This window comes from Chelonia mydas, chromosome 9 (assembly GCF_015237465.2).
Source record: "Chelonia mydas isolate rCheMyd1 chromosome 9, rCheMyd1.pri.v2, whole genome shotgun sequence".
NCBI classification, from domain to species: domain Eukaryota; kingdom Metazoa; phylum Chordata; order Testudines; family Cheloniidae; genus Chelonia; species Chelonia mydas.
In genome coordinates this window covers 35,616,745-35,634,740 of record NC_057855.1, presented here as the reverse complement: position 1 = coordinate 35,634,740, position 17,996 = coordinate 35,616,745, and the positions used below count along the sequence as shown (strand labels likewise).

Below are 17,996 nucleotides of genomic sequence, written 5' to 3'. Positions count from 1 at the left end.
CTTTGGGGCTGCAGCTCTGCTCCCAGCTCAGCTTGAGCCCCTGCTTTCTCCTTAGCTCGGCCCCACTCTGTCTCTCACATGGAGGACGGGACCTCCCTGGCCTCCTGACTCCCTGATTAGCCTGCCTGCCCTGTCATTCACGCTGACCTGGAGCATTGGCCTCTCCCCATTGCTCTTAGGGACTGTCAGTCTCAGGGTCCTGATTCCCCATTGACCCTTCCCGCTTTAAGTATTGGGAGCTAGCAACTAAAACACCCCCACTGAATGTTAGTAAGAGGGCAACAGTCCCCTTACATTAGCAAGGGATGTGGATAGTTACTAAAGCAGAGCCTGCTTGCAGTTCTTTCCCAGTCTGTTCCCTTTTGTGTGCTAAACTAAGCAAATATAGTCTCAGCCTAGGAACAATCCTTCCCAAGAAATCTCCTTGCCTCTTAAATATGTATCAGATAATGTACAAGATCACCAGGCTGGAATGCTTTACCATATTTGTATAACTCCAAACTGCTTTTGATTTTGTTTTGAAAAGGAAAATTGACAGGCAGGAGTGGGTGGGTGAGATTCTGTGGGCTGCGTTGTGCAGGAGGTCGAACTAGATGATCATAATGGTCCCTTCTGACCTTAGTATCTATGAATCCATAAATGACTGAAGCATGCAATAGTTTTTGGCAGTTTAAAAATACTGTGTAAAAATTCTCCTTGGGAGTTGGTACAAATTCAACTCACCTCTCAGACATTTTGGGGGAAATTTTTGTTTGTTTGTCAAAATATGTCTTTTTTGTTTAATGAACAAACATTTAAAATATACATAAATTTAAAAATAAACTGCACTAAATGTGAACAGTATCACTCACACTGACAAAAGCAAGGATGTTAACACATGGCTCAGACATCAGCTTTATACTATGAATTGGTGTGTCCTACAGTAATTCTAATATGAATAATGATCTACTGCATAAAGATTAGAACTGAGCACTTGCTCAAACCATTTGTACTATTTACAAATAACTCTTCAGTTTTACTGTGTGCACCGTTTTTGGTTCACTTGCTCACAAATATTCCCACAGATTGTTTTCTGTTTGTATCGGTGTTCGATGAATAAGTGTTCTACATGTGAAAACCCATGTTCAAGGCTGTTTGCACACAGTTATGGCTATATTCATTAGTCACACCGCAAGTCCTTGCCCTTATTAATAAAGGTTCTGTCATGCAGTCAGTGGAAACAAAACCATGCAACTTAGGTGCACACAATACACAATCACGCAATACAAGGAGTTAACAATAAAGAGCTGAAGACATACGCAAAGCAAATAGTTCATCTAAAATCTCAGATTTTTTATTTAACTCAGATTTTATTATTTTGCTATTTAAGTTTAAAAATAAACCTGTTTAAAATGAAATCTGAATTCAATACAAAATATGTTAAGGCCTAACCTTATCATAATCTCTTAAAGCATTTAAATTAAAAATAAGTATGCTGAATCCATGAGCCTCTATCAAAAACTCTGAGTTAAAGGCCGCTTATCTCTATAAAGAAGGAATCAGAGAAAAAAAGTCTAACTTTTGAGGTCAAAAACTTTACAAATATGGCACAATATGTCATATACTGTATTTTAGGATTGTTCTGTTTACTAAAAATAAAATTTATATGCTGTTTTGTGTGTTTAATTAGCCATTCTAATGCGGTTATCATCCCAATGCAGCTTGATACAAATCATGAGCAGAAAGTTAATTATCTAATAATAAGCAATATATCATTCACCATTTTCTGACATACTAAAAATGTACAAGTAATAAGAATCCGAAAATAATAAGCCATTTAATTGCTTAAATAAATGTATGTAGTTATAGTGTACCCAAACTGGTGGCAAAAAGATGTACCAAATCTAGTGTAAAGGTTCTATTTAGTTTTAAATCTACATATGGTGATGGTTATAGCAACCAATGAGAATGCACCATTCTTTAGAAAATAACTGAAGTACAAATGGAAAAGTTAATTAAAATTGATGATTTAAATCAAGGCTTTCCACATGGTGATTTAAATCATGATTTAAATTCCTGATTTAAATAGCCATGATTTAAATCAATCAATCCACCCTGCAAGCCACAGGCTGAAATATGTTCTGCCGAACAATTGTGAATAGCAAATACATTTGTAAATATTAAATTCTGCAGAGACTTCACAAACAAACAAAGCCAATATCAGAACTCAGGTTTCAGAGTAGCAGCCGTGTTAGTCTGTGTTCACAAAAAGAAATGGAGTACTTGTGGCACCTTAGAGACTAACAAATTTGTTAGTCTCTAAGGTGCCACAAGTACTCCTTTTCTTTTTGCGAATATCAGAACTGGCTCTGCCAGGAAATATTCTTTCCTATTATCTGCTCATGTTCAGTTTAAAAAGTGCTTGCTGAAATGTACTGTGTTTAATGAACATTTCCTGTAGTATTCTATGTCTTTAACTCTTAGGGATTGGCCAGTTACAAGGAACTTTACTCTTTTTACCTGGCCAGTTCCAAAAGACGAGAGGAAGCCCATAGCAGACGTTGTGCTGAGAAGAGGTGAGGGGTTCTGAGGTCAGGGTAGGCAGTACCACTCCTGGCAGAACCTGTCTCCAGGCTCATGCGTCGTCCACCTTACTTCCTCGGGGACCCTGTTTTACTCTCTGGCTTAATGCTGAGAACCTGCTGGTGGTAGGTGGCTGAGAGTATCTTCAACAACCCTAGTGTAGCAGGGTTACAGAGCAAATGCATGCTTAGAGGCCACTTGGCAGATGAATGGAGAACAGGGGACTGCATGCTCTATATTGGTGCCTGGTGTTTCTAGGGAGCTGTGGGTGCCCAAGGGGGATGAACAAAAGCTCCTTAAGCATGTTGAAGGGTAGAGTGAAAGCCAGGGAAAGAGCTGGGGTCATGCAACACTGGAAATAAAGGAGGAGGAGAGATGAGTTAGCTTAGTTGTTATCCCTCACTTAGGAACCTGTCGTTAATGTAAGCGGGGGAATAGTCCCGCTCTTGTGGGGAACTTTCCTGGCTTCTGCACTACCCCAGTGAAGTGGGCTAGCAAAAGGATCTGAGTCCTCGCTCCCACTTCCTTTACCCAGAGGCCTCCCTGCCCTTGAGGACTCCCCTTCCACTCTCCTCTCTGGCAGAGTCCTCGTAACCCCAACAAGGCTGAGCCCAGGATTCCTGGGGGGCTCGATCCCCAACCCTGCTGTGGTCACCTAGGACAGGGGCCAGTGTGTCCCCACTCCGGGGTACTCTCCCTGCACTGGGCACTTCTCTGATCCACTGACCATTACATACAAGTTAAAGCAAATGCAAGTTATTTCATCAACAATTAATTTTAAAAAGAATAAGGGAAAATGGGAAAGGTTAAAGGAAACACATCACCCCACTCTGTGGCAGGGAACATCACAAACAGTGTCTCTGGAATGTCAGGGCACTTCACAGTCTGTTCCTTGTAAGTCCCAGGCCTTCTTCTCAGGCCCTGGCTGTGCTGCAGGGATGCTGTGGGTTGGACACTCGCTCTGGTGGTGGCCACACGCTCTCAGGCGCTAAGTGGTAGGCCCCTTCTTCCCAGTGTTGCCCCCGCCCTGTCGGGGTTACGATCCAAGCCTGGCCTGCAGAGCCTCTTGGCTGAGGTGTCTCCCTGTGCTGGGCCCGCTGCCCAGGGCCCCCCTCGATCTCCCCAGCTGCTCACTGCACCCAGCTCTGGACTGCTCCAGCTCTACCACTCTGTCTCAGCGCTGCTGCTGCTCTGCCTCCAGCTCCCTGGGCTGCTTCTTTGGCCCCTCTGCCTCTGGTTGCTACAGCTCTGCTCCCAGGACAGGTCTGCTCTGCAGGCTGCTTCTGTGACTCTGCTCCCAGCACTGACCTGCTTCATGGGCTGCTTTTGTGGCCCCTCTGGCTCTGGTTGCTGCAGCTCTCCTCCCAGGGCAAGTCTGCTCTTTCTGGGCTGTGGGGCTGCAGCTCTGCTCCCAGGACAGGGTCTGCTCACTCTGGATCTGGCATAGCTCTGCTCCCCAGCTTAGCTTGGGCCCCTGCTTTCTCCTTAGCTCGGCCCCACTCTGTCTGACCCAGGCAATTCCAGCTCACACGGAGGACAGGACCTCCCTTGCCTCCTGATTAGCCTGCCCGCCCTGTCATTCAGGCTGACCTGGAACATTGGCCTCTCCCCATTGTTCCTGGGGACTGTCAGTCTCAGGGTCCTGATTCTCCATCGACCCTTCCCCCTTTAGTACTGGGAGCTAGCAACTAAAACACCCCCACTGAATGTTAGTAAGGGGACAACAGTCCCCTTACATTAAGTTTCAAAAGATTAGAGCTACTGGGCCCATTTCCACCCTTAGTCACTCCTACACAACCGATTGCAATGGGGTGTACCAAAGGGCAGATGTGGCCCAAGTTCTGCTATACACACTGCTGAAACATGTTTGCAGATATTATATACTAAGGGCCAACATCTCAAAGGGGATATCCTGAGCAAGCAAGTTACATTTTAAAAATTATTTCTACTAACTGAGTTTATCCTTGTAAATGAAATAATTCCTTCATGTGTACAGGGGAACACTTTTTTGGTACATTACCTTTAGACCAAAACAAAAATCCTGATGACATCAAGGTCATAGATCAAACCCAAGACCTTACAGAAAAGCCAAGGAAAACTGTGAGTGGCACAATCTTCAACTCCTAATAGGCTAGTTTTATAGCTGACCTCTGAGGTTATTACTTATTATTTGTATTATCATAGTGCCTAGGAGTCCTAGTCATGAATCAATATCCCATTGTGCTAGGTGCTGTACAAAACAGTCCCCTGATACAGTCAAGCAGACTATTCAAATTATTATATACACCGTTCTGTATGATAGCGGCCCTGTGTTTTGGTCTGAGGTAGGAACACATCTATTTTCCATTCTACCTCCTTTAATTGTTCCATTCTTGAGAAAAATGTATAAGAATCCTATGACCAGACCATTGCTGTATTACAAAAGCCTAGCCCCAGGGTAAATTTGGCTGGATTTATACCAGTGTAGTTGAGAACAGAATTTGGCTCTGTACTTTCAAGAAAATACCAAAAGTAATGGGAAAAAATAGGGTGTGATAGATGGCAGACAGAGAGAAGGAAGAGGAAACAGAAAATAGATGTTTTATAAAGATGTTTTATACTGTTTCAGAGTGATCCTGGAGACATCAGCAAGTCTGAAAAAAGTCTGAAAAAAATATGGTTATTTTTCATTGGATAATTAGTTTATATACAGTAAACAAACAATCAAATTAATCATTGTCAATATGTGCTTTGGATTAAATAATAGATCACAATCGTAAAATGTTAGAAAAGATTTCAAATCAGTTTTTAGGAGCACATATTAGGGGTTTTTTTCCCCCTCAAGGGGCACAGTCAAGGTTAACAGGCCCAAAATGTACCTTATCATTACTATAACACACCAGTGGCCATCAAGAGTTAATGCCTTTCAATGAGTATCCCAGCCTAGGTCAGATCTGAACCAATGATCTACAGGTGAAAATCTCTATATCCAATCACCACTTTATCCCTCAGCCATTCAGTTCCTAAAATTGATCAACAGCAAAATCTGACCCCTCTACCTCCTCTTCCATTCCCTCCACCCCCCCACCCCCACACACATACCAACCACCCTTTTTCCGTTCTTATAAGAATGAACCCTGGAACTGTTTAGAGGATGTTGTTGTGCAAAGACAGGGAGGAAGGTTCCTGCAGGAGACATTGTCATTTTCCCCTACTCCTCTGGCCAAAATTATGGCTGCTAGGAAGGGTACTTAATAAGGTGCAACTTCTACAAGCATTAGAAGCCATTCATTTGATGGGGGTCAAGTAGAATATTGGGAGAGTAATTGTTTGTTGATTAATCTACCAGTCTTCCAAGAGCAGTGGCCATTTGCATGGGGCCAGATTCTGAAACAAGCCACACTGGTGACTTTGATGGAGCTATTCTGGATTTACATGGGTATAGCAGAGATCAGAATCAAGCCCTGTGAGTTGCGATTGCTTGATGATGAAGAAAAACTGTTTCTGAACCTGGAACAGCAGGAACAGCTTTGGCACACTCCCTTCCTTCAGTTTTCTAACCTAACCAAGAGTGAGCTGGATAAATATTTATCCAGCAATCAAGGCTTTTTTCGGGGGGGGGAGGTGGGAAGAAGGGAAGAATAGGCCTTTAAAAAAAAAAAAAAAAAAAGCCCCAAGCATCTTCCAGGTAGAAAAAGAAGGAAAAAAGCCGTGTCATTGATTGGAACATCTTGCTGCATCAAGACAAAGTAATGAGAGCCAGTGATTAAAAAGTAAATTTTACAAACATATATTTTAACAGCAACATACCAGTTTTATTTGAGATGAGAAGAAAAAAGTATTTTACACTTGACTTCCCTCTTTCTCCTCAATCAGCTCTCCTTTGCCTCTTGATCTCTTTCTGTCTCTCTCTCTCTCCCCCCACCCCTCCCCCTGCCAGTGGCTGGCTTTTTCATATAGTCCATTTCTCTTTACAGTGCTCATGCATTATATCTCTTACAGTGCTTACTTGTTTCCAAGTTAAGTCAACACACCCATGTGTGCAGCCAGAGACTTTGGGACAGAGTCATTTATATCCATTTAAATCCAGCAGAACTCTACTCAAGCTAGTCTGCATTTACATTGGTAGAAACAAGATAAAAAATTGAGCCAAAGTCAAGCAGTGGTATAAACGCTGGTGTGAGATATGTATTGGGCATACAGTACATTGGTCAGGAAATGGATGTGAATGTTAATGGCAAAGTAGTCCAACTGGCACTGCTATGGGATTCTGAGGGTATGCAGAACAACATACATTTACTTTGCCTTCTATTTGAATCAACTTCAGGCTTTTTTAGTGAATAGAAATGGAGACTGGGAGCTCTGATGGTACAGGGAGTAAATTAAATGTGGGCAGGGGCGGTGGTGGGGGAAGTGCTTCTCTACCTTACATCCTCTTTGTCAGTGGCTTTTCCTGCTGCACCCTCTTGGCTTGTAAAATATTCACTTGCCTACGTTTGTAGAACACACCCATCAGTTTGGTATCTGAATGCCACCCAGTTACACTCATTTTGCATAGAGTGTCAAATCAGTTCAAATTAAGTTATACTAGTTTGTCACTTTGGCCCAGAGACTTTTCTAAAAGCTGGACTTGTTTACTGCAGGCTGCTGTTAGGCAGAGTTTTACTCTTAGTACTTACCCCTGGAAGTAAAATTTGCCAATAGATTTCTTGGAAAAGAGATTGAGGAGGCAAGGGAGTACATTAGCCACAAAATAAAAGCCATCAAGCGATAAGTTGAAACTCAGATTTTGGTTTGGTTTTGGTCTAACAGGAGAAGGGTGAAATGGCTTCGTTTTGTCCATACATCAACTACCAGCAAAACATTGCTTCAGTTAAAATCTTTAAGCCATACTTCTAACGATGTATTAACAATGGTAATGGTATATATTTAATAGGAAACAACAGAATCTCCAGGGTACAATAGGGTAAAATGAATGCACTAGCACAGGCTTTTGAATCTAGGAAGATATACAACATAGCCAATTTCACATTGTAGAACTCCTGAGTTCAGATTCTATCTATTGATCTTAGGGTCACTGCATTATCTACTGAAGTGTAAATCTGGGTCCATCTGCAGAAGCCAATGATTCTGCCTCTTTGCACCAAGAAAAGATGGATTCTTTAATTTATTATTATGGAGATTTGGGAATATTAGAGACTGCAGGAAAACTATTTGTGATTATATCTGACTAGTGTGTCCCTGTCTTAATATTTACATCTATATCTACCTCTTTACTGCGAGAAAAGAAATTCTACCCATAGCTGGTCCTCAGGGAATATCGGCCCACTGGTTTACATAAAATTGTTATAAGAACAAGAGAGTGAACAAACATCAATGCAGGAATTGCCTTCTTGGGTAGTTTGGTTTGGGTGGGTCCTATGTGAAGTAATATGTCAGGGTCAAAAGAGGTCCCACCCTAAAGAGTACTCGTTCCCCCAAGTCCAAGAGTCCAGGACATCCTCCATGGGAATCTCCTTCCTTGCATCCATTCTCTCTACATGCACTTGTGTAGCTTTGCAGCCTCAGAAGACATGAACTCATGGACTGGCAAGTCAAGAGATGAATCTGAAGAGCAACTAGAGAATTCAATCTCTTTTATAGCTTATTGGAACTAGAGTCAGACAGAATTGTTGACAAGGAATCAGAGACGGTGGTCCAGATAAGAGCTCAAACACGCATATGAACATATTTGTGTATAAATGTCTTCGCAATGTGAGGCTCTGGGAAGAACAGAGAAATATGTGGCTACAAATGATCAAAGTCAGGAAATCCTGAGTTTTGTTCCCATCTCTACAACCTTCTTGCTGTGTAGCCTTGCACAAGTCACTTTACTTTGTCTCAATTTCCCCATCTGTAAAATTGGGGTAATAGAACAAACAATCTTATCTCACAGGGACATTATGGAGAACAAATTATTTAAAACCTGAAGAGCATTTCAGACCTGTGAATTACCATATATATGCAACATATTATACCATTACAAATTGCTTAAGCACAGCACCCTTCGTTAAACATTGTTGCTTTTGCAGGCTGATACTGCCACAGACTTTTCTCTGTTCCCTTAATTTCTGCCTCCATTGTACAACTGCATATTGCTTAATAATAGATAAGTTACCTCTCACAAACAAGAGACAGGCTCTTCTTTGCCCTGTGGGAGGATGCTTTGCTTATTCAACTCTAGCTTTCTGAACACACACATTTAATACTCCACCACCAGAATTCGGTTAACAATTCCATAAGTGTGCAAGCCAGAATAAAATCCAGTTCATTCTATTGTATTAGAACTGTCTGTGCAGGTCTAACAGAAGGAGAAAATAAATAAATAAATAATAATAAATGTGTCACTGAAGTTATCAGAGGTATAATTAGTGATATCCAAAGGAGAAGATCTGCTCAGAACTGAGTGAACAGTCACTTTTCAGACAATATGCACCCTTTAAGCAGAATTACAGTGCTGTGGAGAATGAAAATGCACCCTACTTTGAAAAGTGACTATGTAAAAATGGCTACTTCTTACTGAGCCAATCTCCTCCCTGCACTTGTTCATCAATTCTTACTGACTACACTGGCAAAAGAAGTTTTTTACTTCTTTTAACACAGCATACCCAACCCAGCTCAGACTGAGTGAGATGGATTCTGTACCTTCTCATCCACCATCAACAGAATTGTTTGTTAAGTTCCAACCAATTACAACTGTGCAAGTCTACTGAACTCAATAGGTTGAGAAGTCATCACTGAGCGTGTAGATCATTTGTTACATGAAAAAAGTCTCTGAAAGGCAATAATCAAGGAATCCCACAATAGTACTGTTGGAGAGTAACTTTTCATGGGACAAATGCATTGTATGTATCATTTACATTACTTCCCCTACTCCCAAACTCTTCTGCCAACAATTTATATAAAGTAAAGGCCTGCTTCCTCCTCAAGTCCATGGCAAAATTCCCATTGTATGCAATGGGAGTATGATAAGGCCCTATATCCATGGATTAAATTCTCACAGAATATTTTCTAGAGCCCCAAGGCTTGGGGCTTCTTCCCCATGAGGCTTGCTGGGGCTCTCATGGGTTTGAAAATATTTACTGAAGCTCTACTCTGGAGGACTTCAGCTGAATTTAAGCCCTGCCTATATCTAAAGCATAAAGGAAAATTTCAAATGTGTTCACAAATCAAGATAAACATGAAAGTTTACCCCAAAAGGAAAAATAATATATATTTTATTTGCACTGTTGATTTTGATCTCTCAAGCCCTAGAGAATTTGGCTAATTAAGAGACAGCTTTTCTGTCACATGGAGTTGGCATCCAGTAGAACCTAGATTACTGACCTTCAGAACAATGTGCTAGTCTCCTCTATTTGGCCAAGGGTTTGCTTAATACTGAATCATGGTTGGGAGATCTTGAAATGATGTGTAGGGATGGGCACCTATTGATGGTAATTATTATAGGGTGTACAGATACTATGTTGGTTTTAATTAAGTAAATGCCTACATATGATGCAATGATGATAAGTGCACCACAGATTAAAATTTACATGTAAATTAATAAGTATTATGCAACAGAACCTGAAGAACACTTTTGTCGAGTTACATTTCAGACACACAACAAGGCTCTGTCTCCAGACCCTGTGAAAACATACTGGGCCTGACTCTCATCTCACTCTCACTCGTTTTATAGATATACAGTTCCATTGACATCCATGGAGTTACTTCTGATTTACATCAATGCAAGTGAGATGAGAATCTGTCACAACAGACTTTCTCCAGATTGTCACCTGTGTAACAGAGAGCCAAATCTGACCTGTACCTGCCACTGACCCATACTGTATACTTGGGAAAGTCACTTCACCTCTCTATTTGTCCATGTATACAAAGCGGAATAATGATACTTCCCTTGCTTTTCAAAGTGCATTGAGGTCAAGGGATGAAAAATGCTATACAGGAGTTAAGTATGATTATTTTGCTATTGCTGAGTTCAAGTCATAGTATGTTGATAAAAGTACAAAGCTTATTGGCTTGGGTATAACTGGACATTGAGAAAAACCATTGTATCCTCAACAAATATCAACCTTTGTTTTTATTCCATCAGCTGTCACAAATACAACAGCATGTATCATCAGAAAAGACAAAGAGCAATCCAGGAGGCAAAATTCACTGTCTTTTCAGTCATGTGCTTTGGAAGCAAAATTTCTCCCCAAATGTTACCCCTCCCTTTCTAAACACTTTACCTATCAACTGATTTGCATAGTTCTAAATAAAATCTACATACAGAGAGGTATTCATTCCTTTTTAGTACTTTTTCCTTTGCTTGAGTCTCTTCTTTTTTTGTTTTTCCCCTTATACACATACTGTTTATGATTGTTTATATTCTGTGCTGATTTTTTTAAGCTCACACCCACACAAGCACATTGTTGATTTCATAGTGAATTGGAGTGAGGTCATCAATGGGATATCCTCCTAAGATGTATGAATTAATGTGATGGACTGCTAAGTGCTGAGCCACTGATCACACTGAATCAATTCATACAACTCCTGAGTGGTCACTGGATGCTCATTTCCTGTGGCTCCAGGATTCTATCCAGGTTCAGAGACAAGGTTATATCCTCAGCCATCAGGCAGTTCTTTCTGTTTTTCTTGTCTCATTTATACCATTTCCCAGATATAAGTACCTTTAGGGATACATCTAAGACAATGATTAATAATCCATCTAATCAGGATTTCAGACTAATATAAATTGAAAAAATCAGCCAACAAAGACATCAGACTGGTCTTCTGTAATGACTAGAATGCTAGAATCCTCTGCTGTGAATGTGATAAAGCTCATGTCAATGACTAGGCAGTTGGTAAACAGTGGTCACAGACCATTACACTTACAATTATCTCACTGTTACCTTGTGTTTCCCTTGTCTGCTTGCTGTATCCTGCTGTCTCTCATCTTATACTGAAAATGTATGCCCTTTGAGGCACAGACCATGTTTTTATGTGGGTGCAGTGCCTAGCACTGTTGGAGCTAGGCTCTAGGTGTTACCATAATACAAATAATAAATAAGAATCAAATGTTCAAGTGAAAGTCATCATGAGCTGAGGAACCGAGAGGACCTTGTCAGTTGATGTGCAATAAATGAACTTCATAAAGAGAGGTTCTCTTTCATTTTTCTGCCTTCTTTTTCTCTTCCTCTCTCTTTTTTCCTTTCACCTACATTTGCCAAATGGCTGAAATCATATTAAAATGGGGAACCAAATCCTCCTGCATCTCCCTGAATCCTTGACCCTACTGAATGTGATGTGGTAAAGCACAATTCCTGAGATAACCACAACCACATTAGAATGTTTGTGTTGATGAATGGAGAGGGATGCAAGTGTAAGCTAATTTATAAAACTGTAGAACATAAAGTACAGGTGCCCAGTTGTTAGAAGTACTTTGGGGGTAAATTGCTGTATTCAGTGCTTCAGAGATTGCTCTCTAATCTAGATCATGTGACTTACAAATTTCACTTCTGGTCCATGTAATAAATAGGCTTGAGAAAACAATTCCACAAGGTATGAAGCAAGAGGGATGCTTGGAGCAGTTATTCCATATAGAAGATACTTTAAAAAATACAATCTTCTCTGAATACCTTAATACTGAAATAAATTCTTATCCTATCGTCTATTTCCAGTGCAACAAAGCACAAAGGTTAAATGGGACTCACTCCCCCCTGAAAGATGGACTAAGTGCCTGGAGACACAGGACCAGATCTTCAGCTGACAGCTCCACTGAAATACTGGATTACAACAGCTAAGGATCCGGCCACAAAATGTAATTATTTTTGGTGTATGTCGTATTGTCGTATTTTTAGGACCTGATCCTGCATTCCTTGGGCATCCAAATCCCTTAGTGCCTTCAAATATGAAAACGTCATAATAAACCAGGCACGATCACTTTAGCTCCTGAAATCATTGCAACGTGACTAATGTTAGCTGGATGCAAATGCTCTATTGCATGTCTGTGTAACAGTCTCTAGGACATTATCCATACATAAACTTCACTGATCTATCACAGACCAAGCAAGATTCTGTTAGGCTCATACATACATTTTACTAGGATTAAGCAGCCTTCAATCCTTCTTCTTTCTCATGCTGCCCTTTCAACGAACATATGAAATCTACTGAAAACAGTACTGTATATTATTGCCATGTCTAAGAATTCTAAAGCAGCTCTTTCTTTTGAAGTTACTCATGCTCCATATCATTACAGAGTCTAATTGCAAAGCTTGATAGCAATTTATTTCAGGTGCAATCCTATTTAACTTAAATGGTAACTAACTGCTTTTAATGGTAGAATGAAATAATCCCTCAGATCTGGGGAAACAGAAAAAACATGCACAAGGGAAAGACCATTTATTTTAGCCTGTTACTGCTCCGTAGCTTTTTTGGTGGGCAACACTCTCAATCTAGTCTAAACCTAAACCAGCCCAAATGGAGAGCTAGACTTTGCACCCAAATCTCCCCTCTCCCACAAGGAAGTGGGGATCAACAATGTCCTCCCCTCAATTTACTAAGACACCTTATGGGGGCTTTTGTGGGACACAGATCCGCACGGTGGGGGAGGGGGAGACTGAGTGGGCTGTTGATAAAAGTGAGTGGCCTCACATTGGATGAAGGTGGGGCCCAAGTAACACACACTAACTGATCTGGCCCATGAGAGGTTACGTCTCAAGTACCTGTTTTGCAGGGCCACTTTTGTAATGTGGAAATCCATTTGAGATCAGAAGGAATCCCTGGAAGCACAGCTCCATGGGGAATGGACATGGGCTGCTGGCAGAGGGCCCTCTGGTTGGCACTGACCTCCTATGGATTCCTAAGAATCCCTCAGGTTTGTAGGTAGACCGCACATTTCATTCCATGTGGGGGTAAATCCCACTCCCCGACAATATGATCTGGGAGGAACACTGCAAACACTGATCGGGGCGGGGGGTGATGCAGCCCAGATTATGTGTAATTTGGGACTGTGACAGGGCTACCAAAATGCATTGCACATCAGCTCCAATCTGAACTGAAACAAGACTCTATGCTTCTACTCTAAGCATTATAACAGATTAAATGGGGTGGTCAGTACTTTCTCACACTGCACTTTCTTTAGGTCCCTTGTCACAGCATATTGTATGCAATCCTAGTAATTACTAGTGTCAGAGACACAATTATTTTTAAATTTCTCTTTGGGAAGTTATTTAACTTTTAACTGAAGGAATAAACTGTGCATTATATGGGAACCAGAGTTTAAAACAACAGATTTAAGATATCAGAGCTACAGTGATGAAAAGAGTCCCTTTTGTTGCCATGACAAGTTATCAACACCATGAATACTGGGCCAGACCTTCAGCCGCTGTAAGCTGGCATTACTAGGATCTGACCCAATGTGTCTTACCATAGTTACCATGACTGCAACACAGTATTTCTAACGCTCTGTTCATCTCACAATAGGTATAAATTACCTATTGTTCCCAGTGTCCACTTATATACAAATCAACGTACATAATGATAAGGTAAGGTATCAGTGAACACACTCTGGAATTCTTTATAATGTGCTTTAGTGAGGAGTCTCTTTGTATCATTCAAATGATGTACATGATGGCTCTGATGTACTGTCTAAAATAATGACTGCAGTGGTTTTCTAATATGATTACTACATAATGGTAATACAGTATCAAATTGTTATATAAGAGATGAAAAGTGATTATAACTCTGCACTTAGATCCAAACCTTTCAAAATTCTGAAAATTATAACAGTGTCTATATCCAGAGAAGAACTGCAGTAACTAAGTAGTTCACGTATTCTTCATCTCAAACAATGCTTTAAATAAGGAAATGCTCTGTCACACATTGATTGATCAAACAGAATCCTAATAAATGACCTGCAGTGCTTGTTTTATTTCAATCACAGCTTAAGTTAAAAATAAATGTCTAATTTAGAAAGCAAACAACACTCATTTAAAGGCTGATAATCTTTCAAAACAAGGAGATACAGAACCAAGAAACTCACTAGCCAGCCAACAAATTTTATTTTTTCATTTAAGGGTAGCTCAGAGTTTGGAACTAAAAAATCAGCAAAGGATTTCTATCATACAAACAGCCTGTTGCAGGACCTATGAAAAGTAATTTGCATACACCTTGCTATACATTCTGTCTGCATCCTGGTTGAGGCAAAGTTTCCTATGATGAACAGACTTAGTGCAGAATTTCTGAGCTGGCTCTTTGGAATTCAGAGTGCGAAATAAGATACTTTAAACAATATTATGGTTCTAATGCTTGCAATATATCTTATAACACAAAACACAAAGGAAAGTTAAATAACAGTGTTGCTTTTTAGGCAGCATATGTGCAGTTCACAGTTCCAGCTATAGATGAAAGTAAAATTTCAGCTCTGTTTGATAACAAAGACAGCAAATCTACCAGAAAGCTAGTACACACTTGCAAACAGTCTATCTAATGCTCTTTTCCTCCATCTACATAGTTAAAGTCAATAAATCATATAACATTTGTAATAATAATCCTGTCAGCTATGTCTGTTTGCTAAAAGTATACTGTACCATTATGGTGAGGGTTCTAGGTCTGTTCATTTCATCATCACTATCCAGTGGCAGAATTTCATGTGACAATTCCTGTTGTCGTCGTCTACAAATATGTGGACAGTTCCTCTGTACCACAGAACGAAAGGCTTGAAGCAGAACAATGCTGGCAGCACAACCCATATCTGCATCCTGAAGCCTACAAAATAACTTCTATGTTTATGCTATGTTTGAAAAACAGTAGCTCCTTGTCCCTGAAAACAGCCTACAATGCAGCTGCAGCCAGTTAGCTCTCCAATCGCCTCCTTGAATTCTGATCATCTGATCACAACCAAATAGCTTGGATGCAGATATAGGAAAGATTTGATCTGATCCACTGAAACTAAACACACGCATGTAGTATTAAGATATTTTTCTCTCTGTGTGCTTCCGAATTCATGTCGGAACATTTGCTTCCTGTCTTTTATAATAATCCTTCTCTGATTCCAGTTTAATGGAACTGAAAGCATTAAAATTCCCAGTTCAAATAAACCAGCTGTTTGTTAAAAATTGACAGGAGCAGTTTAAATGACTGGTAATAATCACGTGCAGGAAAATAATTAATGGCATCAAATCAGTAAACTTAGCACTGACAGACAGACAGATTTATAAAATTCTCCATTTAGGGTGTTTTTCCTGAGAAAAGAAACTGGCTATGGCTCACTGAAAGATCTGAGCTGCAATTTTTACATCTTGTCGTTTACTGAAATACAGTGAGCTTACTTGAGTTGGAAAATGTAATGAGCAATAATAAATGCAAAAATATGGACTGTTTCTCCCAGTTCATGTTAAAATATCAGTGTCTCAATGAGAAATGCCAGTGTTCAGCTCTGCAATGCCTCTCAATAATATAGTTGTTGTGTGTTCCCACACATGCAGTTGTTCTGCAGACTAATACATTTTTACATTTACATAGGCAGCTTGTGTGAAGAAGGATCTTTGCTAATGAGGTCTTAAGCTGAATAAAGCACAGCTGACCTTCTAAGAAAGGTAATTGTAAGCTGTTTTAATGTTTTATCAGTAAGAATTCAGGCAAAGAAAAGAAGCTGTTAGCAGTTAACAACTTAGCCTTCTGACTCCTGCCAGACAAGTCATTCAGAAAGCAGTAAAAGCTGTGCTTAGAAATCATATGATCAGCTTGGAAACATATCAACGTCTAATGATATATAGTGTAAGGTAATAGTGCTTCAGAGGAAGTTAGCACTAAAAATATCTCGCAGAAAATGGATTTCTCTTAAAATGTGAACTAAGAATTTCCAAATAGGGTTTCCAATGCAGCAGCTTTCCCTTAAACAAATATGCATCCAAAAATACAATTAAGGGGCTGTTCATATTGAAGGCAATGAGAGTTTGGCCAGTGATTTGCATGGGGGCATGAGCAGGCCTGTAATTTTCTGTTAATATGATGTTTGGAAATACTGTTCCTTTAAGCATAAAATGGGAATAGGACCCACACTGTTCCATGGGACCATTTTACGCTGGGTTTGATTAGGCTTTAATTGCCCAGTAATCTGTCAAAAGACAACATCGTTTTAATTAAAGCATTTGCCAGAGAAGTGAAATGTGTTCTTTAAAAGCATTGCACTTGCTGCCAGTATTTCTTGTCTCTGTCTCTTTTCAGTACTTATAGAAAAAAGCTATTAGCACATGCAGGCACTGCACAAACTCACTCACAGCTTTGTCAATGCACCTCAGTCCTAACATAAAACAATCCTGGCTCTTCTACCTCCAGCTCTCTCACTGGGCACAGATGTTCACTCTCATATAGACAAAACCATCATACATAAATGTTCACACTAAAGAGGAAGCCCCCCGTCATGAATACACTTATTAGTCTAACTTTTCTAATGGGATCACAGCAGCCCAGTGGCACAGCTGTGTAATTTCCATACCAAATCAGTAATCTCACCTGTTTTGGGGGCATTGTTTATATTTTCATCAATACCCAATCAGCTCCAGTACTGGAGTTGACACCTTGACCAAGCACAAAATACACCTGGAAACCTGTGGGACACAAATTCCTAACTAATTCCAGCAGCATCAATCTGAGTCTGGTTTATTTCCTGCACAGCTTTTGTAGCTGGCTGTTATGGTGACTGCTGTACTGCCTTGTGGTTGCTGTCATAAATATAAAGGGAAGGGTAAACACCTTAAATCCCTCCTGGCCAGAGGAAAAACTCTTTCACCTGTAAAGGGTTAAAAAGCTAGGCTAACCTCACTGGCACCTGACCAAAATGACCAATGAGGAGACAAGATACTTTCAAAGCTGGAGGGGGAGGGGGAGAAACAAAGGTTCTCTCTGTCTGTGTGATGCCATTGCCGGAACAGAAAAGGAATGGAGTCTTAGAACTTAGTAAGTAATCTAGCTAGATATGCGTTAGATTCTGTTTTGTTTAAATGGCTGATAAAATAAGCTGTGCTGAATGGAATGTATATTCCTGTTTCTGTGTCTTTTTGTAACTTAAGGTTTTGCCTAGAGGGATTCTCTATGTTTTGAATCTGATTACCCTGTAAGGTATTTACCATCCTGATTTTACAGAGGTGATTCTTTTACTCTTTTTCTTCAATTAAAATTCTTCTTTTAAGAACCTGATTGCTTTTTCATTGTTCTTAAAATCCAAAGGTTTGGGTCTGTGGTCACCTATGCAAATTGGTGAGGATTTTTATCAAGCCTTCTCCAGGAAAGGGGGTGTAGGGTTTGGGGAGGATTTTGGGGGGGAAAGACGTTTCCAAGTGGGCTCTTTCCCTGTTATATATTTGTTAGACACTTGGTGGTGGCAGCAATAAAGTCCAAGGGCAAAAGGTAAAATAGTTTATACCTTGGGGAAGTTT

At 40.3% G+C, this 17,996-nt stretch overlaps 1 protein-coding gene across 38 annotated transcripts in view; it reads right to left on the bottom strand.

Moving 5' to 3' along the window:
- DOCK10 (dedicator of cytokinesis 10) overlaps positions 1-17,996 on the bottom strand; it is a 247,285-nt gene that overhangs the window by 187,061 nt on the left and 42,228 nt on the right. For 15 of the 38 annotated variants that reach the window (XM_037908361.2, XM_037908362.2, XM_043523096.1 and 12 more), the window contains exon 1: positions 15,147-15,370. The exons of 17 other annotated variants lie outside the window; for them this stretch is intronic. In XM_037908361.2, the coding sequence (XP_037764289.1) occupies positions 15,147-15,308 (162 nt within the window). In that variant the 5' untranslated portion in view covers positions 15,309-15,370. Of the gene's footprint in view, positions 1-15,146; positions 15,395-17,996 lie in introns of those variants that run through there. 6 more of the 38 variants (XM_043523109.1, XM_043523113.1, XM_043523094.1 and 3 more) reach the window with 4 other exon arrangements.